Genomic DNA, 22,466 nt, shown 5'->3' with positions numbered 1-22,466 from the left:
GCGTGGCCAGTAACACTGTCACAGAAGGAAATTTGGTTGGTCTGGCATGATTTGTTCTTGACAGATCCATGCTGGCTATTCTGTGTAACCCTGTTATCCTCCAGATGCTCACAAGCTGATTGGTTAACCATTTGTTCCAGTATCTTTCCAGATATTGAAGTTAGGCTGCCTGGTTTATAATTCCCCAGGTCCTCTTCGTTCCCCCTTTTAACAAGAGAGACTATGTTTGCCCTTCTCCAGTTGAACCCAGTTCTCTAGGACCTCACCTGTCCTCCATGAGTTGTCAAAGATAATCGCTAATGGTTCCAAGACGGCTTCAGCTAGTTCCTGAAATACCCTAGGGTGAATTTCATCAGGCCCTGCTGACTTGAATACATCTAATTTAGCTAAATATTCTTTCATCTGTTCTTTCGCTATTTTGGTTTTCATTCCTTCCCCCTCCTTGTTAATATTAATTGTGTTAAGTATCTGGCCACACTTTACCTTTTTAGTGATGACTGAAACAAAATAGGCATTAAACAGTTCAGCCTTCTTGGTGTCATCCATTACTAGCTCTCCCCATGGCTGGATTACCCAATAGGCAAACTAAGCACGTGCTTAGGGCACGAGCAAAGCAGGGGGCACCAAAAAAAAGGAGATTTTTTTTTTTTAATTGATATTTGCAGAATGGAAATTTCTTGGGATTGTTGGAGCTTGTGGCTCAGTTTGACCCATTTTTAGCAGGCCATATCTCAGAATACGGGAATGCTGTCAAAGGTCACTCATCATACTTATCCAAGACAATATGTGATGAACTCATTGGTCTAATGAGTGACAAAGTTCGTTCAGCTATTGTGGATGAAATAAGTACTGCTGGGTACGTCAGTTTATCTGTCGACTCTACACCTGATCTTTCACATATTGATCAACTTAGTACTGTACTAAGATATGTGTTTCCCACAGATGGAAAACCAGTTGAATGATTTATAACATTCCTCAATTTGAAAAGCCACACTGGTGGAGAAATGGCAAATCAAGTACTGCATTATCTATGCCAAGTTTGCAAAATAGATTTCTCAAAGTGCAGAGGTCAATCTTACGTCAACGCTGCCAACATGTCAGGGCGTTATCAAGGAATGCAGAAGAAGCTTTTAGAACAGAACAAATATGCCATCTTCACACCACGTGCTGCACACTCGCTCAGTCTTGTTGGCCACGGTGCTGTTGATTGCTGTCCGGTGGCTGTAAGGTTTTTCTCAACAGTCCAGTTACTTTATACATTTTTCTCTGCCTCAACACACCGATGGGCAGTTCTTAAAACATATGTGGGCCATGATCGTGTGCTGAAATCTCTTTCTAATACTCGCTGGCAGGCACAAGCATTGGCAACAAGTGCAATTCTGGAGTCCTCCTCAAAGATTGTGGATGCATTAGAAAGTCGAGCTGAAGACCAACCACAAAAGGGAGAAACTAGACGAGAGGCAGCAAACATTGCAAACAAGATGCAAGAACTAGAGTTTGTATTCATGTTGACCATGTGGAATGACATTTTACAACACTTTTACCACACAAGTCAAGCTCTCCAAGAACAAGAATTGGATTTGAAAACATGTGCAGGCCTCTGTCAATCATTAGCAGACCACTTACACACTTTGAGGAATGATTTCAAAAGATTTGAAGACATATCAAAAGATATCTTGCCTGATGCTAACTACAAAAAGCCCAGTCCTGCAAGCGAATCAGGAAAAAGCAAGCAAATGATAGCAGTGCAAGGCAGAAACAGCATTGAATCCTAGAGACAAATTTCGTGTATCTACTTACTACGCTATAATTGATACACGTGAAGCTCATATGAAGAGGAGAGGTGAAGTGTACAAAGAAGTATCAAGTAGATTTTCTTTTCTAAATGATATGGACTTATCTGATGAACAGTATTCACAAGGTTCCCAAAAGCTCGTTGGCTCATACCCTGTTGACTTGAACATGAATCTCTGTGGAGAAGTCCGGCAGTTCCACTGTTATAGGTGCGCAACGTTTAATGAAACAGGAAAAATGAAATTCAGTCACACTGATCTTCATAACACAATACTGAAAAGCGGAATACGACGTGTATTTCCAAATGTGGAGATCGCACAACGGATTTTTCTAACAGTGATGATTACTAAGTGCTCCACAGAATGCTCTTTTTCTCAGCTGAAAATAATAAAAAACCCGCAGAGAACAACAATATGTAAGGACAGACTTGATTCACTTTCCCGATTGTGTATGGAAGCGGACCTGCTTCGTCGAGTCAGCTTTGATGAACTTATCCAGAATTTTGCAATCAGAAAATCTAGAAAGAAGCTATTTTAATTTCAGTATGCATGTCAGTTTTGTGTCATTTCAAAAAATAAAATTTTATTTTACAGTATAGTGTTGTTTTTATAATCTCTTCAGTGCTTAGGGCCTCTAAAGGTCTTAATCCGGCCCTGGCTCTCCCTCCCCACTAAATAGTGGGTCTAAACTTTCCTTTATCTTTCTCTTGCTGCGAATGTACTTATAGAACCTCTTCGAGTTCCTTTCATCTCCCCTGCTAGGCGTAACTCATTTTGTGCCTTTGCTTTTCTGATTTTGTCCCTACCTGCTTGCACTATTCTTTTGTACTCCTCCTTCGCAATTTGTCCATTTCCACTTTTTGCAGGAGGCCTTTTTGATTTTCAGGTAATTAAAGAGCTAATTAAATTCCTCTCTTTCGGCATAGAATAGGTGCTGCATAGGCAGCGACATTGCAAATCACCCCCCACCCCCGCCGAACCCGCACCAGATAACAGCAGGTCTCAGCCCTGACCACAGAGCCAGCATCAGAGCAGAGGGCAGTCCCCATGGCACAGCCAGGCCCTGGAGCCAGCTGTCATGGCGGCTCTGTGAGACCAAATCTCCCGCTGTGTATGGCGCTGTGGGGCCACCCGAAGGGTGATGCTGAGTGCCAGGGTGCTCAGCTAGGCCATGTGGCTCAAGGAGGAGCATTGCATGCTGGGAGCTGTAGTCTCCACAGCAGGTACCTGTAAATTAAAGTTACTATGTGAACGCCCCCCCGCCCCCCCGCCATTGGCTCATGCACCATGGGGCTCTCTGGCCCCCCACTCCTCAGCAGACAACACCAGGAGTAAATGAGATGGAGAAAAGGAGCCAGTGAAGCGCTGGGCAGAGTCGTGCGGCTGTAGCTTGGGAGTCCCAACAGGAACAGGTCACACAGAGCGAGTGTATTTGTGTTTATTTGCACTCTTGGCTCACGTTCCCCTCAGGTATACACGGGCGCAGTTCCACTCAGTGCAGCAGAGCTGGACCCACGAACACCCCAGGGAATTCAGCCCTTTATCTGTAGCTTTAATTTCGTTTAAATCTATCTGCCTCTGCACCGCGCCTTGGGAGGCCAGAGGGCCCCACGGGACAGGCCGTTCTGGTTCCCGTGCAGCCCGCGCTCCCCTTGTCTATTCCTGGGAACGAGGCAGGGGAGGGTGGGGATTGTGGGTTTGCAGGACTCAGAGAAAGGGGCCTTGGTTCCATCCCAGCTCCGCAGCAGGAGAAGCAGGGTGCATTTGTGCCAGCTGGAGGGGGGAGGGGGGTTGGGATCCAGATTCTGTGTAACTGATCTCAGGGGTGTGGAGGGGAGGGGTGGGTTGCTGTCTAGCTACACAAGGGATGTGAGGCCTGGAAGGACTCCACCTCAGGTGGGTGCGGTAGCTAATCTCTGCTTGATCCTCCGTCCGCCTCCTCTCTCACAGGGGCAGGCTGGTCCCGCAGCGTGAGGCTGGAATAGCAGCCAGCACAGTAGAGCCCGTCTCTTGCTCTCTGCTTGGCTTTACGCTTTGCCGCCATGGGCCTTTCGTCTTCTCTCCTGGGCCTGGGGCTCAGGATCCCCTCAGCAGAGCGCCCCTCCTGCACGAGACAGAGATGGGTCACCTACAGCTTCCTCTCCGTCCGCTGCTCCTTGCCACCGTAGGACAGGGTGGCAAGGGATCCCAGAGGAGCTAGGCAGGGCCTGGCACACGCAACCACTGCCCTTCAGGCAGATGAGCAGAGTGGGGGGCGGGGTGCTCTGACAAGCAACCGATGGCTGAGGAACCAGGCACTCCTGACTTCTAATCTTGGCTCCATCATGGACTCACCATGTGATCGTTAACCTCTCCATGCCTCAGTTTCCCCAGCCGTCTAACGGTGATAATACTGACCCACCTCCTGCAGGGGGGCTGGGAGGATTCACTATAAGGATGCACTATAAGGTGGGTAGAAAGCTGGCTAGATTGTCGGGCTCAACGGGTAGTGATCAATGGCTCCATGTCTAGTTGGCAGCCGGTATCAAGTGGAGTGCCCCAAGGGTCGGTCCTGGGGCCGGTTTTGTTCAATATCTTCATAAATGATCTGGAGGATGGTGTGGATTGCACTCTCAGCAAATTTGCGGATGATACTAAACTGGGAGGAGTGGTAGATACGCTGGAGGGGAGGGATAGGATACAGAAGGACCTAGACAAATTGGAGGATTGGGCCAAAAGAAATCTGATGAGGTTCAATAAGGATAAGTGCAGGGTCCTGCACTTAGGACGGAAGAACCCAATGCACAGCTACAGACTAGGGACCGAATGGCTAGGCAGCAGTTCTGCGGAAAAGGACCTAGGGGTGACAGTGGACGAGAAGCTGGATATGAGTCAGCAGTGTGCCCTTGTTGCCAAGAAGGCCAATGGCATTTTGGGATGTATAAGTAGGGGCATAGCGAGCAGATCGAGGGACGTGATCGTTCCCCTCTATTCAACATTGGTGAGGCCTCATCTGGAGTACTGTGTCCAGTTTTGGGCCCCACACTTCAAGAAGGATGTGGATAAATTGGAGAGAGTCCAGCGAAGGGCAACAAAAATGATTAGGGGTCTGGAACACATGACTTATGAGGAGAGGCTGAGGGAGCTGGGATTGTTTAGCCTGCAGAAGAGAAGAATGAGGGGGGATTTGATAGCTGCTTTCAACTACCTGAGAGGGGGTTCCAAAGAGGATGGCTCTAGACTGTTCTCAGTGGTCGCTGGTGACCGAACAAGGAGTAATGGTCTCAAGTTGCAGTGAGGGAGGTTTAGGTTGGATATTAGGAAAAACTTTTTCACTAGGAGGGTGGTGAAGCACTGGAATGCGTTACCTAGGGAGGTGGTAGAATCTCCTTCCTTAGAGGTTTTTAAGGTCAGGCTTGACAAAGCCCTGGCTGGGATGATTTAACTGGGAATTGGTCCTGCTTCGAGCAGGGGGTTGGACTAGATGACCTTCTGGGGTCCCTTCCAACCCTGATATTCTATGATTCCATGATTCTATGATTCATTCATTACTGTCTGTAACGTGCTTAGAGCCCAGACAGCACCAGCAGCTATTGGGCAGGGAAGCATTCCCTTCAGCCCTGACTGAGCAGGGCAGGACTGAGCCAAGCTCTGCTTGCCATCCAGGGATTCGGTCGCTGTCTCTCAGCAGCAGGTGATTCTGTGATAGGTGGCCAGGGAGAGCAGAGCAATCTCGGCTCTGCCGCATATTTCCCCAGAGCCCTCCCACCAGGGCATCTCCCCGAGAGTCCCAGCCGGAGGTGGGGGCTTTGACGGGACTTTCAGAGCCTCTATGGAGAGAGGCATCAGCAGGTACCGTCTCCCCCTTCACTATGCCCTCCCCCTCCTGTCCCATCATTCCCTGACCCAACTGTGGCAGGTTTCACTGTGTTTGACAGGAAGAGGAACAGAGCTGGAAGGCGTCCCCGGCTCAGACTCCTGCCCTCTCTGGAGCCCCTGGGTTGCCTCGTGCTGTTCCCCCCTGAGGCTACCTCTCACCTGGCCGGGGGCTACAGAGCCATGGCAGCTGGGACAGGGGAGCTTGGGGGCGGCGAGCTTGTCTTTGACTTCCTCAGGAGGGCTCTGCAGGAGGAGAGGAGAGGGTTAGGGACGAGTCACTGGGAGGCTGGGGCTTATGGGGTGAGGCCGGGGGGATGCATGCAAGCGGTTAGCGCCCTGCTGCCCCTGCAGCAACGGTGAGCCATCGTCCCTGGGCTGCACTGGGGCCGGCCCGCGAGGGCCCTGGTGGATTCGCTGGGGATCTAAGGGTCTGTCCATGCTACAGCTGGGGAGACAGACTCACGCTAGCTCCGCTCAGGAAAATGCACTAAAAATAGCAGCGTGGCCGTTGCAGCGAGGGTGGCAGCTCAGGCCCGGGGGCTGGGGGTGGGCTTGGATGCAGAGGGCTAGGCTGAGCCGCCATCCAGCGGAGACACACCCCTGGGAGGAGGCTTCTCCCGCTGCTGTCACAGCCACGCAGGGGTCTCAGCACCGGGCCCAGCTCCTGCAGCTTCCATTCCGCCATGAAGGATCAGGAGGAGGCGGGTTTGCTCCATGGCTGTGGAGCATGGAGTTCTCCCCGGCCCGTTCTTTCTGGGCCAGCATTTCCCCTCCTTCAGTCCCCTCCCCTCTCCCGGAGCATGCGCTCTGGCTGCGCCCTGGCTGATGCAGCCTCCCAAGAGCAGCCAGCACATCGGCCCCCCTTGTGCCCCATTGATTAAAGGACAGGCTTTTGTTGCCCATTAGTTAATCTGGAGTTCATGGCTTCCACCCTCTTCGCCTCTTACTGTACCCAGCCTATGATGGACCCAGAGCCAGGTCTCCAAGTTGGTTTCCTTGTGGGTCTGGCTTGCTGCGGTTTCCTGCCTTCCCTCTTAACTCTCCCTTGTTGATGGTTGTCCTGCAGGAGAGAGCAGCGCATCAGGGACTGCTGCAAGGCAGGAGCTGGGCGGGAGAGGGGTGAATGTCAACCTCTGCTGGCTGGGCACAGTCTACAGAGGGGATAAAGCTCCTACGACTGCAGACAGCCACTGAAGGTCTCCTTTAGCTCACGTGGGAGAGCAGGGATTTCCCCAGACCTCCTCTGGGGGGGTGTACACCTCCCCCCACGCCCCGAATTTCCCCAGCACCTCTGCAGTTACATGCAGTGTTGCCAATTTAGTCGTCGATTGGAAATTAAATTGAAATTGAAACATGAATACACACTTTAAAAGAATATACAGTGTCTGATAAAATACTTGTACCTGAGAAAGGAGAATGGGTTTGAAAAGTCTGAACAGAGACTAGCTTCCTCAGAGAGCTGCTGTTATTTATGACAATGTCGGCGCATTGGTGTCGGCGATGTTGGCCTACCTTATCCTTTCAAATTATGATTTGTAGGCCAGGTCTGACTGAGCTCTGCTCTGGCAGCTCGTGATGAGCCGGGGTGGGGGGAAAGGCTTCAGGACCAGACTGTATTGACATGAACTCACCTACTCTGCCGAGGTATCCAGCAGACAGAGCTGCGTTGCCCAAGGGATCGATTTTGGCTGGTGTTAGGTTACAAATCACTGAAGTATTAAATGTGGGGGTCATGAAATGTTGTTGTCCTCATTGTAGGAGTAAAGGGCAGCAGAACTGGGCTTAGCCTGACTGAATGAGGGGGTCTCCCTCCGTGCTTAATTTGTGCCAGGGCTGTGCCCCGGCACCTCCAGGCTCGGCCATTCAGAGCCCGGGGACCTCTGGGCTTGTCACATCAGTTGTGAAAGTAACAAACTTGCGTGAGCCTGGAACTTCTTTCCTTACAAACTAAGCCCCAGTCACCCTCAGCGGAACGGCACTCCCCAAGCAGGGGGGTTGGATGCCAGATCCCAGTGGAGAGACAGAGGGTGGGGACAGGGGTTTTGGTTGGTGGGGTGGGCCCTGCCTAAGAGTCACAGGCACTATCTGACCTGCCCCCCTCTCCTGTTTAGAGACAGAGCTGATTAGGCTCCACAGAGAGTCTTTTGGTTTGTTAAGTGACCACTAGAGCTGAAATCGCTGAGAATCAGGTCTAAGTGCTCAGACCGGCTGCGGGACAGCATTTCTGTGGAAGCGACGGCCCAGCCTGCACAGCAGCGAGGTTCCCCCACTGAGAGCTGAAATCACCGAGGGCTGGAGGAACCTCCAGAGACCGACTCGCAGAGGTCACAGTGGCAGGTGGCAGCAGAAGGTGACAGTGCAGGGCCATTGGGGACGGAGCGATAGAGTGAACGGTGGCACGACAAACAACAGCAGCCAGAGCATTTGTTTATTGGACTATGTGTTAGTGATTTCACTCCAGAATGCTAGATTTGTGACTGGGAAACTTATAAAAATATACGTTTCCTAGTAGGCCAAGATTTTTAAAATGCATTATTTGCCCAGGTCGTTATCTCACATCATCGCTATCTCAAGAGGTCATTATCTTGGGGAGTTTCTGTACTAAACTTTTTTATTATAATAATTAATTTTTATATAAGAACGGCCATATTGGGTCAGACCAATGGTCCATCTACCCCAGTATCCTGTCTTCCAGAGGTAGCTATTTCAGGTGTGTCAGAGGGAATGAACAGAACAGGGAATCATCAAATGATCCATCCCCTGTCATCCACTCCCAGCTTCTGGCAAACAGAGGCTAGGGACACTAGGATCATGGTATTGCAAGCCAGCCCATCCTGGCTAATAGCCATTGATGGACCTATCCTCCATGAACTTATCTAGTTCTTTTTTTAACCCTGTTATAATTCTGGCCTTCACAACATCCTCTGGCAAGGAGTACCATGGGTGACTGTGTGTTGTGTGAAGAAATACTTCCTTTTGTTTGTTTTAAACTTGCTGCCTATTAATTTCATTGGGTGACCCCTGGTTCTTGTGTTACGTGAAGGGGTAAATAACACTTCCTCATTCACTTTCTCCACACCAGTCAAGATTTTATACGCCTCTATCATATCCCCTCTTAGTCGTCTCTTTTCCAAGCTGAACAGTTCCAGTCTTTTTAATCTCTCCTCATATGGAATCTGTTCCATACCCCTGTTCGTTTTTGTTGCCCTTCTCTGAACCTTTTCCAATTCCAATATATCTTTTTTGAGATGGGGTGACCAGAACTGCATGTAGTATTCAAGATGTGGGCATATCGTGTATTTATATAATAAAAGTGGAGGAGCTTGGTTTGCCAGACTGATCAGCTAAGCCAATACTGACAACCTATGTGAAAAGGCTGCAAAACACCAAGCCTCTGGACTGCACCAACATGCAGAAAGCCTTATAAGTCTGTCACTGTCAAAGCCAATTTTAGAAGAATTTAATGGAGGCTGTTAAGAATACTGGAAACACAACTCAGTTTATGTGAACCAACACGGCTATTGCATCATACTTTCTCTTTAAGCAAGAGATACCACACACTACAAACTGGAGGCCAATGTTAAGTGCATTGTCACTTGTTAATCCTGAAGTTGGACACTAGTTTCGAACAAGACCAGCAAATGCTCACTGTCTTTCTGGGGGAAAAACTCAGCTGACTCTCTTGAAGCATGTGGTGCTACAGTGAAAGACTCAGCAGCTGAAAAAGTGAAGAACTCTCTCACCGCATTCAAAATATGTGCATGCATGGCTGATGAAGGCACCAATGCAACTAGGCACCAAGTATTAAGTCAGTGTGTATGTTATCCTGATGCCCATGATAGGCCACGAGGTGCATTCTAGATGTTCAGGTTATAGAAGACACATCAGCTGCATCTGTGACATCTTAGAAGGGTTAAATGCTTGTAAATTGAACCCCAAACAGGTGGCTGCTTGTGCATTTGATGGAGCTGCAAACGTCTCTGGAAGACATAGTGGAGTACAAGCTTTTCTCAGAGAAAAGTGTAACTCTTATCTCTCCTATACACACTGCAGAGGCCATCTACTCCAGCTAGCGCTAGTACAAGCTGAAGAATCTTCAAAAGACATTAAAAAGCCATAAATTTAATGGCTTTGTTATACTCTTTTTTCAGCAAGAGTCCAAAAGGACTGAACATCTTGGAAACAGAAGATACACTGGGTCTGAAGTTCAAATTAGTCCAACCTGGGAAAACCTGCTGGCTTTCTCATGAGTGATTCTTGGCTGTTGTCTTAAAATTACTGTAACTATTATTACTGGCTTTGGAAAGTATCCAACAAGATGGGACAGATCTAAGTAGTGAGGCTGGTGGACTACTTTTGTTTCTAAGTCCAGAGAAGACTATCGCCATTCTCTCTCTTGTAAGTCTACTGTTGAAACCACTTGTCATTCAAAATGTCATCCAGGCATCGGCTACAACAGTAGTAGATCTTTGTCCAGCAACAAAAGCTACCCTTGGATCAATCAGAGAGATATCCATTGAAAATGTACTGGAAGAAACAAAGACTTCAGTCCAGAAGCTGACTAATGAAGGCACTTATACTGACTTCTTAAGTGAAGAGGACAAGAAGTGTTTGTTGAGACAGCTGAAAAAGTACACAGACTTGATTCTTACAAATCTACAGTAACAATTTCTGGATTCTACTCAACCTCCACGTAACTTTTACAGGCGCCTGTCTTATAAAACACCGACAGTTGAGTGGAGTGAGGCACTACCAGCAATAGGGCTGCCATGTGATCAGGACAGAATAGAAAATTTTGAAAACAGTGGAATATCATACGATGAACTAATGAAGATTTAACTTTAACTTCTTCTTTATCATCACTAATGGTTCGACCCAATTTTTGTGCTAAGTTTCCTGGGCTGAAAGAAGTAGGAATTCATCTCTTGCTACTCCCAGTCACAAGAGCTACAGTTAAGCATTCTTTTTCCTCATTGAATAGAATTTTGTGTTCTGAAAGAAGTCGCCTTCTGCCTGATCATGAGCATATCATGAAGGACTGGAAGTAACAGACACATGAGAAGCTACCAAAAATGAATGCACTGCATTTGAGAAGTTCATTAACAGTGTTGTGCAAAATAACAACCAGAAAGATGTAGATATAGTAGGCTTGTATAGCCAACTTTAATTTGTGTGATGATTTAAAAACATGAGTTAAATCTAACAAAATTGTCATGAAACATTTTTCAGTTTTTATTATGGTGCCTGTGGTGGGGCGGTGCCCCATCCCCTGAGAAAAAGGGCTGAACCAGGCCTGAAAGGCTGTGCAGACCTGCAGCCAATCAGAGAAGGCCTGGGGAGAGCCAATCAGAGCAGGGAAAGAGTCAGCCAATCAGGGCCAGGCTAGGCCCTATATAAAGGCTGCCCAGGACCAAAGCACTCAGTCTATCCCAGACCTTCAGAGGGGAAGGGCTGTCTCCTGAGCTAAGGAGCAGAGGAGAGCTCCAGCCTGATACCTGTCAGATTGCGGGCCCTGACCAGAAGGGCCTAGATGGTGCAAGGGGTCAGAGGGGAAGTGACCCAGGGAGGACGGATAGACGAGGGGAGAGAAGGAGGGTGGAGAGGCTGCCACTAGAGGGTCCCTGGGTTGAGACCTAGAGTAGTGGGTGGGCCTGGGTCCCCCCCCCCATGCTGCCACTTTGCCCTTGTACAGCACCTTGCTGTGGAAGAGTGGCTGTGATAGACTGCAGCCAGCCCTAGACATTTGGGGGTTGTGGTTGGCCACTGCGGCAGGAGCGAACTGGAAAGACTGCTGTTAACCACACACACACACCCCGGAAGGGGGGTGAGGATGGATTAAGGGGCACTGTCGGAAGGTGGTGACTAGAAGCAGACATCTTGAGCAGGGAGCAATGCGGGTCTGGATACCAAAGGGGAAGCAGATGACAAATGGGACACCACCGGCAGAGGGTGCCCCACAGAGGATAGAGCTAATTCCCAGATTTGGCAGTGGGAGGCGCTGTGGTGGTGAGTCCCAACCCCTTTACAGTGCCATACAGCCCACCATCGACCTCACGGTCTCACTCCACGTCAGCCTTTCCCCTCCCCCCCGCCCCCCGTATATTCGAATACCACCATCCCCATTTCAATTCCTGGAGAAAACACTGTGGGAGAGGCTTCACAAAGGTCCAAATGGGCACAGGGAGAGAAGCTAATGGGGAAGGTGGAGAGAGGTAGTTGGAGGAGGAGTGAAGAAACAGCAGCTGGTGGGGCCGGATGCAATGCACCCAAGGGTGCTGAGGGAATTGGCTCATGTAATTGCAGAGCTATTGGCCACTATCTTTGAAAACTCATGGTGATCGGGGAAGGTCCCGGATGATTGGAAAAAGGCAAATATAGTGCCCATCTTTAAAAAAGGGAAGAAGGAGAACCTGGGGAACTACAGACCAATCAGCCTCACCTCAGTCCCCGGCAAAATCATGCAGCAGGTCCTCAAGGAAACCATTCTGAAGCACTTGGAGGAGAGGAAGATGATCAGGAACAGACAACATGGATTCACCAAGGGCAAGTCATGCCTGACCAACCTGATTGCCTTCAATGATGAGATAACTGGCTCTATGGATATGGGGAAAGCGGTGGATGTGATATCTTGACTTTAGCAAAGCTTTTGATATGGTCTCCCACAGTATTCTTGCCAGCAAGGTAAAGAAGTATGGATTGAATGAAGGGACTATAAGTTGGATAGAAAGCTGGCTACATCATCAGGCTCAATGGGTAGTGATCAACCTCTCGATGTCTAGTTGGCAGCCGGTATCAAGCGGAGTGCCCCAGGGGTCGGTTTTCTTCAACATATTCATTAATGATCTGGAGGATGGCGTGGATTGCACCCTCAGCAAGTTCGCGGATGACACTAAACTGAGGGGAGAGGTAGATACGCTGGAGGGTAGGGATAGGGTCCAGAGTGACCTCGACAAATTGGAAGATTGGGCCAAAAGAAATCTGATGAGGTTCAACAAGGACAAGTGCAGAGTTCTGCACTGAGGATGGAAGGATCCCATGCACCGCTACAGGCTGGGGACCGACTGGCTAAGCGACAGTTCTGCAGAAAAGGACCTGGGGATTACAGTGGACGAGAAGCTGGATATGATTCAACAATGTGCCCTTGTTGCCAAGAAGGCTAACGGCATATTGGGCTGCATTAGCAGGAGCATTGCCAGCAGTTCAAGGGAAGTGATTATTCCCCTCTATTCAGCACTGTTAAGGCCACATCTGGAGTATTGCGTCCAGTTTTGGGCCCCCCAGTACAAAAAGGATGTGGACAAATTGGAGAGAGTCCAGAGGAGGGCAACAAAAATGGTCAGGTGGCTGGGGCCCAGGATTTATGAGGAGAGGCTGAGGGAACTGGGGTTATTTAGTCTGCAGAAGTGAAGAGTGAGGGGGGATTTGATAGCAGCCTTCAACTACCTGAAAGGGGGTTCCAAAGAGGATGGCTCTAGACTGTTCTCAGTGGTAGCAGATGACAGAACAAGGAGTAATAGTCTCAAGTTGCAGTGGGGGAGGTTTAGGTTGGATATTAGGAAAAACTTTTTCACTAGGAGGGTGGTGAAACACTGGAATGCGTTACCTAGGGAGGTGATGGAATCTCCTTCCTTAGAAGTTTTTAAGGTCAGGCTTGACAAAGCCCTGGCTGGGATGATTTAATTGGGGATCGGTCCTGCTTTGAGCAGGGGGTTGGACTAGATGACCTCCTGAGGTCACTTCCAACCCTAATATTCTATGATTGTATGGTGAGGGAGAAGAAAAATAAAATATCAGACAGGCTTACACTGCCCCTCCCCATCAAAGTGCCCTCTCAGCAGCACTTTGAGGGCCTCCGGGGTGTCCAAACCCAAGACTGGCACCTCAGGAACTGGGCACTGTTAGTTTTTATGCTTGAGTGAATTGAAACTGTCAGGTCACAACCTGCTGCTAACAGAGCCAGCAACGGGGAGGCTGCTGGAAAAGGGACTGTGTAGTCTGAGAGGATTTTGAAAGAAGGAAAAAGTTAGGAATAAATATCTGTTCCAAACAGAAAGGTGATGACAACCTTTCCCCTACTACCTGTGTGAGCAGGGTCTGAATGACTTCTCCCCCGACATCCAGTGAGGAGCTGGGGGGGAAAGACTTCAGGAGCCGACTGTGTTTGCAGAGACACGCCCACTCTGCCAAAGTGAGCAGCATGATGGAGCTGCTTTGCCAAAGTGATCACTTTTGGCTGGTGCTGGGTTACAAATCCCGCTTAGTATAATCTCTTACGAGTGATGTGCCTGAATATTTGGATGCTAATATCTAAACTGTATCATTAATTTATTAACCTGAATTTGGGATATTGCAGATTATGTACTATATGTATTGTATGACTTTTAAACCAAACTTTGTATAATTAAGCATTGTACCCAGATGTATAGGCACTCTTTCCTTAACCTGTGTATGAGATAATTTTCACATTAGCTTGAATGCAAGGATAATGAAATGTGGTTATCCTTATTGTATGAGTAAAGGGCAGCAGAACGGTACTTAGCCTGCATGATTGAGGGGTTCCCTTAAATTGAACCTCATTTGCTAAGCAGGGGGTAGAGATGCCAAATCCCAGGTACTATCTGATCTTCTCCTCTCTTCTGTTTGAAGACAGAGCTGATTAGACTCAATCGAGAGTCCTTGTTTTGTCTAATCATGGCTAGAGCTAAAATCCCGGATACCCAGGTGCTGAGCCTTCGGCCTGGTGTGGGACAGTGTTGTCCTGAAAGAGAAGTTTCCTGCTACCCACTGAGGGCTGGGTTATGTGCTGGGACCTCAGAGCATGACCTGGCAGCAGCTAATTGCAGAGGCAGTGCAGCGGCTCGGGTATGGCTTGATGTCCCCTCCCCGGGGTGCGAGGTGAACTCACATAATGGCAGGGCTGAACTCTGGGTCTCCGCTGGCCAAGCCCAGTAGCTGCAAGTGGGGTGCGGTGGAGGGAGAGGGGAGCGATGGGTTAAAGGAGCATGTGTATCACACTGCAAGCAGAGAAACTGAGGCAAAGGACACTGCCCAGCGTACTCTGGGGTGGGTGTTTGCTCGTGGTCACGTGCCTTCAGATTGTGGTTGAGGTGTTTTCCCAAATTAATGCCGGGTTCCTTTCCCCTTTTATTAAAAGTTTTCTTTGCTATCCACAGACTCAGTGCTTGCGAGAGGGGACGTATTGCCTCTCAGAGGCACCCAGGGCAGGGGTTAAATTTTCCCAGGTTACTGGGCAGGGGCTTGAGCCGGTTGTGATTTGTATTGTTAAGAGGAACACCTAGACATTGACCCCAGCCCTTGATGCTGCTGACTCCACCTGGCAGAAGGGGTTACGCTTGCATTTATCTTTCCACTTTGGACTACTTTTTTGTAGTGGAAGTATACACACAAAACAACCAGTGTGCCTAAGCTGTGCCCTGCTAGCAGTGGGCACCGTCAGGGTGTGCATTAGTTGGCTGCTGGGCCACTTATCCGGTGGCCTTTCCAGTACGTATGTCACCACCGCCTGACCCTTTGCTGTCACTTAGCCAAGAGATGCCTACTTAACCCCTTTTGTCTCTCCTCCTAATGCCTCACTAGGGCAAGGCTCAGGGACACTAACCCACCTCAGTCTAGCATCTTCCCCACCCCGGCATTGCTGCTTGTAAGCAGAGGAGACAGAGTATGAAAGGTGAAAAAAGTTTGGTGTCATCACATTCCTCTGGCCTGACCAGAGTGTCTGTCCCCTGGAGCCTGCTCCTGCGATTTCAGGGACGTCAGGGTCTCAGATGCTCTTAGGGTTGGGTTTGCTAGATTGTCAGCTCCCTAGGGCAGGGGCTGCTTTTGCTTGGGTCTTGTACAGCACTGCTCGCCTCGTTGGCACGTAACACTTAGCACCAGAGTCTGGTCCCCTCACTCTCACTGACCAGTCACTCTCACCTCCAGTGGACCCCATAGGGCCACTCCTGGAATGAAGTGCTACCCTACAGAACCCAGCCCATAATGCAGAGCTCTCACACCAACCCCAGTGTTCCCAGCACTCATGTTGTAGCCTATCTGATCACATATGCAAATCTCTGCCTCCCGATTGGATCACGAGAGACAAAGAATAGCTTTTCCTGGACCTCTAACTCCACCCACGTCTCTGGTCTAGACTGTAAATGTTTATTGGGGTGGGCTGGGGGGATGATTTGGGTCTCATAGTCCCGAGTCCCTAGACATACCCAGATACGTGTGTTGGAGACATTAAGGATGATGTAACTGTTGACACGGACTCCAGGGTTCAGCAAACAGCAAGACTTGTTGTGCCTGCAGGTAATTATTAACACTGACTTCATGCTGGTCAATATTTACAGTACGTCTCAGGTCAATGACGTTGATGTTCACCTGGGAAGCCAGTGGGCCAGCTTCAGAGCTTCGGGTCATTGGGCGGGGGCCGTGTTTGCACTACCTTTGGTTTTTAATTAAGTGCCCTGCATTACAAAGCTGTAAAGTTGCAAAGATGTAAATCTAGGGTAACTCCACTTAATCCAATGGTGACTCCAGATTTACCCTGCGGTAACGAAAGTCACTCATACTAATAGAGGTACTCCGGATTGACACCAGTATAACTGGGATTATAGTCTGGCCCCCTATGGGCTTGATATCTGTCGAAATGAAGACTCGCTGAGCTATCTTCCCCTCTGCGGCCCTGCAGTGCTGCCCAAGAGGGAACTGGGGTTTATCTGTTTAGTTAGCTATCTCTTTATTTATTCCCTTCTCTAGAAGGGAAGAAGGCGGGTTCGTGCAGCTCCGTCCGGGGAACCCGGTGCACCTGGAACTGGGACTGAAGCCAGTGGGATCCAGAAAAGGCAGCATTTCTTAGCACTGCACCTAAAGGAGACTCTCCGTCATAAGCTGGGTCTAGGTTGTGCTTACGTGCCCCGAATCAGCCCTCCAGCCCCTGTTCCAGCTGTCTCGCTGGCAGAGGGGACCACAATGCAGCTTGTGCTCTCAGGAGGGACAGCAGGGATGGCCAATAGGAAGCCCCCTGGTAAAATGCAGCCTAGGGCCAATGGAGGCTACAGGTCCCAGCCTGCAATGCTCCGGCGTGATCTGTGCAGCCGTAGCCTAGATCCGTCGGCTGAGTCCTGTAGCTCCTGGGGAGTTCCCGGCCCTCAGTCTGAGTGACGCTGAGTCCGAGAATCACCCGGCTGGTCTCTGCCTCTCCCCTCCCTGCCTCTTACCTTGAGGGACTCTAGAGGGCTGTAGCAGCCCGAGCAGGGCAGCCGGGGTCGCTTGGGTTTTAGTGTGTGCGTCTGAGTTCCTTCAACTGCCCTCCTGCCTCGCCCTGGTAGAGCAGGCCCCTGTGCGAGGAGAGAGTCGGCATGGGGCCTCGTTCTCGCCGCGTCGGGCCCCGCTGCCAGTGAGAAGCGCAGACGGGGCACATCTCCCCCGGGCTGGCCTAGCCACGCAGAGCTCCCAGCTTCCCGGGGGGCATCATGCGCTGCCGTGGGAGACTCACTAACGCCAGTGCTGAGACCGCAGAACAGAAGGGAGCTGTGGGCTGGGAGTGCTGCAGGGAGGTGACGGGCTGTAACGCACCATGGGCAGCAGGTATCCATGGGCAGGGCGGCTAAGCCTCCCCTGTTCTGCCCCAAGGCCCTGCCTCCCTCCCTCTTTCCCCTGAAGCTGGTGGGGGCTCAGCTTCAGCCAGGGGCCTGGAGCTCAGGCCCACCAGCAGCCAGGGCCTGGGGCCGCCCTGGGAAGCTCGGGCCAGCCTGGGGGTCAGGCCAGAGGCCCCGGGGCAGCACTTGGGCCATCCCAGAGGTCAGGCCAGTGGCTTGGCCCGGTGCTCGGGCCAGCGGCTCAGCCCAGGGATCGGGCCAACAGCTCAGCCCGGTGATGGGGAGGGCTGGCACGGCTCGGGCGGGCTGGCCAGCAGCTCAGGGCAGGCAGGGCGTGGGGCTCCTCTGGCGGCAGGGGGGGTTTTGGGGCTCCAGTCGCTGGGGGGTGCTCAAGGCTCCTCCGGCCACAGGGAGGGTGCAGGTGGAAGGGGTGGGGCCAGCAGGTTAGCCTCCCCGAAACGGGGGTTCACCCGCCCATGTAACGCACTAATGAAAACCCGCAGCAGGCAGGGGCACAGGGACCTTGCAAGCCCTGGTTTGTACGGGTGCAGAGGCAGGGGCTGGCTGGTGATCAGCAATGGAGCCTCTGGCATCTAAGGGCATGGCTACCCAGCAGCTAAACACCCATGGCTGGCACGTGCCAGCTGACTCGGGCTTGTAGGACTCGGGCTGCAGGGCTTTTTCACTGCTGTGTAGACGTCTGGGCGGGTTCCCGAGCTTGGGCTGCAGCCTGAGCCCAGATGTCTACACAGCAATGAAACAGCCCAAGCCCCGTGAGCCCAAATCAGCTGGCACGGGCCAGCTGCAGGTGTTTCTTTGCTGTGTAGACATACTCTAAGCTGAGCATGCCCTCTGCAGGGTGTTGTGCCCTTCCTTCCGAACCTCCCTTTCCCCTCAGTAATGCCCTTCCCCTCTCCCTGAGCATGGGCGCTGGCTGCCCCAGCCTCCCAAGGACAACCAATACATCAGCTCCCCCTGGGCCCTCTTGCTCAGGCCGTGGAGTTTCATTGCTTGTTAGCCGGGCCGTGGGTAAATCACAATTCTTTTAGAAAATTCATGACAGCGTAAAAGGCAAAATATTGAATTCCCCCGAGTTTGCACACAATGAATTTCACAACCAAATTCAGAGAGACAAGGTGGGGGAGGTGATATCTTTTCCTGGACCAATTTCTGTCAGTGAGAGATACGAGCTTTCCACCTTAAACAGAGCTCTTAGCGCTTCTCTCTTGTTTACACAGAGCTCACGCAACAGAAGTTGGTCCAGAAAAGATACCACTTCACTCACCTTGTCTCTCTAACACCCAGGTCCAGCATGGCTACAACAGCTGAATTAAGTCAGTCTCAAGGCTGGAGTGAATTTCACAAGTAACGTTGGTCAGTTTTGAGTCCCCTTACTAGTAAAACTAATTCCAGCCTTGAAATTGACTAGCTAAGAGAACTGTTTGTATTAAGGACTCTGTGGTAGACATTTTCTTTAAAAAAAAGTATTGGAAAGATCACTGCCTGGGGACATGGCCACGATTTCTGGGCCCTCCGTGACATGGTGATTTGCACAGGGCCCTGCTCATTAGTTAACATGAAGCTCACAGCTTCCACCCTCCTCTCCTCTTACTGTACCTGGAGGCTCACATTGGAGGGTGAAGCAAGAAGAGTCATATAGCCGTAGTTGTAAGGTGAGTGCCCTGGAGGATTTGATCTGGATCTGGGTCGCGGCTGCGAACGTCTCTCAGCTTCCCTCCTGGTTCTCACTTCTGAATCCTGGTCCTGCAGAAGGACAGTGTTAGCACCACACTGCAGTGTGATCTCCGGGTAACGGGGGGCCCATGGGACAGCACAGGTCTGGGTGGGGCGCTGAGCTCTGCTTCGGGCAGCAGGCCCCCCGCTGAGTTCATTTCAGGCTGCAGAAGTGTCCCACTGGCAGGAACTCAGTTGGTAACACAGAGCTCGGGCCCCATCGCGGGATGGCTAAGGGCTGAGTTTGCCATTAAATCTCCACTGGTGCCTGAATGGGGCTTTCCCTTCCCTGTGCTGACGCTCCCGACCTCTCAGCAGCGCGCCAGGAGCTGAGAGCAGTGATGGAGACACCTCTCCCCTCTGCTCTGGGAGCTCGCCTGGGACCTCAACATCAGCTCCAGCTTCCCACAGTGTCCTGCAGTGGTCCTTTCCGTGGCTTCCCGGTGAGCTGTACCCTTGGCTAACACTGCCAGTGGGGCAGAGAGCAAACAGAAGGAAGTGGGGATGCTGTCTAACAGGTGGCCAGCAGACCAAGGCCCAATGAAGTGAGCTGTAGCTCACGCAAGCTTATGCTCAGATAAATTGGTTAGTCTCTCAGGTGCCACAAGTCCTCCTTTTCTCAAGGCAGCAGGCTAATTCACTCGCGTGTTAATTTAGTTCAAAGGTCACGGAAATGATATTGTCTTCACTTATCTGTAACCTGTCGAATGCTATCAGTTTACATTAGGTTTGACCCTAGATCAAAGGCTGTATTAGCATTTAGATGAGAATGTACTTGGTGTGTCAACTTTCTGAAAAACCAGTGAATGTTACCTGTATGGCTTTCTCATATCTATTTTTATTATAATGTGACAATTTCCTTATGTATATCACTAACCAAATTACTCCTCAAAGGAATCTTTTGAATGCTGAGAAAGGGTTTAAGGACTTTAACAAGCAAATGCTAATGTCAAAGCAAGTGGTCATTGATGTGGCGACCTGAGGTCATAGACTCCATCTGCGTTCTTCATCAAAGGAAGCGCCCACGTGGGTGAAAAGCCAGCGTGTCTTCTGTGAGCAGGATCTATAAATACTGATTCAAGGGCATGATTCGGCATCTCTGGACAAATGGATTCTGATAGAGGGAATCCTGAGTGATTGGACAGAGGTCCCCAAAAACCAATTTGGGTAACCCTGAGAGACTTAAGGTGAACTAGCAGAGATCTCTGCTACCATTTGGACTTACAAACACTGACTCAGCAGTTATGTATTTTACCTGCTTTACCCTCTCAGTAACTCTCATTCCTTTTCTTAGCTAATAAATATTTAATTTACTAGAGAAATTAGCGACAAAATTGTCTTTGGTGTGAGATCCTGAGCATCCATTGACCGGGGTGAGTGACTGGCCTTTGGGATCGGGACGGAAGTGACCTGATGCATGGTGATTTTTGGTTTATGTGACCTTTATCACTAAGTCCAGTTTGTCTGGGTAGTAAGGTTGGCTGGAGAGCCTAAAAGGGCCTGTCTATGGCTCCAAGGGAAGATTAATAGTGTGATCCATGAGCCCATGTCGGTTGCTGGCTTGGTGACTTCTAATTATAGAACACACCACCAGTTTGGGGTGTCTGCCCCGTCTTCTGACAGTCTGACCTGAGACTGGCACTCACAGCTGTGAGCCCCTCCAGACAGCGTGGCAGAAGTGACAGGGCCAGGGTCTGTGGAAGGACAGGATGGGGGCTGTCATGCATGACGGGAACTAGGAGCTTGCAAGGCCTGGTGGAGATGGAGCTGGCTAGCGATCGGCTACGGCGCATCCTGGTGCCTGTGACTAAGCGCTCCCTCCGCATCCTGGCCTGGCCTCAGTCAGGCTGCACCACTAACTTGACTCCGTTTCCCTGTCGCACTCCACGAAATATCAGGATCGTGCTTGGTTTGCTCCATGGTGATGGAGCTGTGCCCTGTGCCCTTCCTGCCGAGCCACCATTTCGCCTCCGTAACTCCCCACCCCTCTCCCGGAGTGCGGGCTGGACAGCTGGGGTTCATCCCTCCTTTCTTAATCTGGTGCTCCTGGGTCCAGCTTCTCCCCCACCAAGGGTTGCCAGGTATCCGGTTTTCGACCAGAACGTCTGGTTGAAAAGGGAAACTGGCAGCCTCCAGTCAGCACAGCAGAGCGGATGCTAAAGGTCTGGTAACCTGCAGGAACGGGCTGCTGCCACCCAGGGACGGGAAGAGCAGCGGCTGCTTCTGGAGCCTGGAGGAGCAGCTCTGCTTAGCAGCCTCTTCCTGCCCCGCCAGCCTGATGGAGAGAACTGGCTGCTCCAGGACCAGGCTCCAAAGTAGGTACCAGAGCTGTCCAGGGGGGCAGGGGAGTAACTTGTCTGGCCCCCACCCCACTGTGCCCCAATTTCCCCACCCCAGCCCCTCACTCCAGGGACCGACCCATCCGCCTCACTGTGCCCCGATTGCCCCAGCCCCTCACTCCAGGGACTGACCCATCCGCCTCACTGTGCCCCAATTGCCCCACCCCAGCCCCTCAGTCCAGGGACCGACCCATCCGCCTCACTGTGCCCTGATTGCCCCACCCCAGCCCCTCAGTCCAGGGACCGACCCATCCGCCTCACTGTGCCCCGATTGCCCCACCATAGCCCCTCACTCCAGGGACCGACCCATCCGCCTCACTGTGCCCCGACTTCCCCACCCCAGCCCCTCAGTCCAGGGACCGACCCATCCGCCTCACTGTGCCCTGATTGCCCCACCCCAGCCCCTCAGTCCAGGGACCGACCCATCCGCCTCACTGTGCCCCGATTGCCCCACCCCAGCCCCTCAGTCCAGGGACCGACCCATCCGCCTCACTGTGCCCCGATTGCCCCACCCCAGCCCCTCACTCCAGGGACTGACCCATCCGCCTCACTGTGCCCCGACTTCCCCACCCCAGCCCCTCAGTCCAGGGACCGACCCATCCGCCTCACTGTGCCCTGATTGCCCCACCCCAGCCCCTCACTCCAGGGACTGACCCATCCGCCTCACTGTGCCCCAATTGCCCCACCCCAGCCCCTCAGTCCAGGGACCGACCCATCCGCCTCACTGTGCCCCGATTGCCCCACCATAGCCCCTCACTCCAGGGACCGACCCATCCACCTCACTGTGCCCCGACTTCCCCACCCCAGCCCCTCACTCCAGGGACCGACCCATCCGCCTCACTGTGCCCCGATTGCCCCAGCCCCTCACTCCAGGGACTGACCCATCCGCCTCACTGTGCCCCAATTGCCCCACCCCAGCCCCTCAGTCCAGGGACCGACCCATCCGCCTCACTGTGCCCTGATTGCCCCACCCCAGCCCCTCAGTCCAGGGACTGACCCCTGCCGTGCCCTGCTTGCCCCACCCCAGCCCCTCACTCCAGGGACCGACCCCTGCCGTGCCCTGCTTGCCCCACCCCAGCCCCTCACTCCAGGGACCGACCCCTGCCGTGCCCCGCTGTACCCCAATTGGTCAAACTCCA

General features: G+C 51.5%; 1 protein-coding gene across 5 annotated transcripts in view; it reads right to left on the bottom strand.

The window, feature by feature from the left end:
• Positions 1–3,215: 3,215 nt before the first annotated feature.
• The window catches only part of LOC140905787 (uncharacterized), a 31,242-nt gene continuing 11,991 nt past the window's right edge, over positions 3,216–22,466 (bottom strand). For 2 of the 5 annotated variants that reach the window (XM_073329263.1, XM_073329267.1), the window contains 5 exons: positions 18,872–19,018; positions 16,874–16,993; positions 6,604–6,711; positions 5,811–5,894; positions 3,216–3,897 (listed from right to left, as the gene is read on the bottom strand). In XM_073329263.1, coding sequence (XP_073185364.1) covers positions 3,703–3,897; positions 5,811–5,894; positions 6,604–6,711; positions 16,874–16,993; positions 18,872–19,018 — 654 coding nt within the window. In that variant the 3' untranslated portion in view covers positions 3,216–3,702. The remainder of the gene's footprint in view (positions 3,898–5,810; positions 5,895–6,603; positions 6,712–16,873; positions 16,994–18,871; positions 19,019–22,466) is intronic. The other 3 variants (XM_073329264.1, XM_073329266.1, XM_073329265.1) reach the window with 3 other exon arrangements.

Source organism: Lepidochelys kempii, chromosome 2 (assembly GCF_965140285.1).
Source record: "Lepidochelys kempii isolate rLepKem1 chromosome 2, rLepKem1.hap1, whole genome shotgun sequence".
Taxonomy (NCBI): domain Eukaryota; kingdom Metazoa; phylum Chordata; order Testudines; family Cheloniidae; genus Lepidochelys; species Lepidochelys kempii.
The sequence above is the reverse complement of the archived record's forward strand: the minus strand, read 5'-3'. Positions and strand labels throughout refer to the sequence as shown.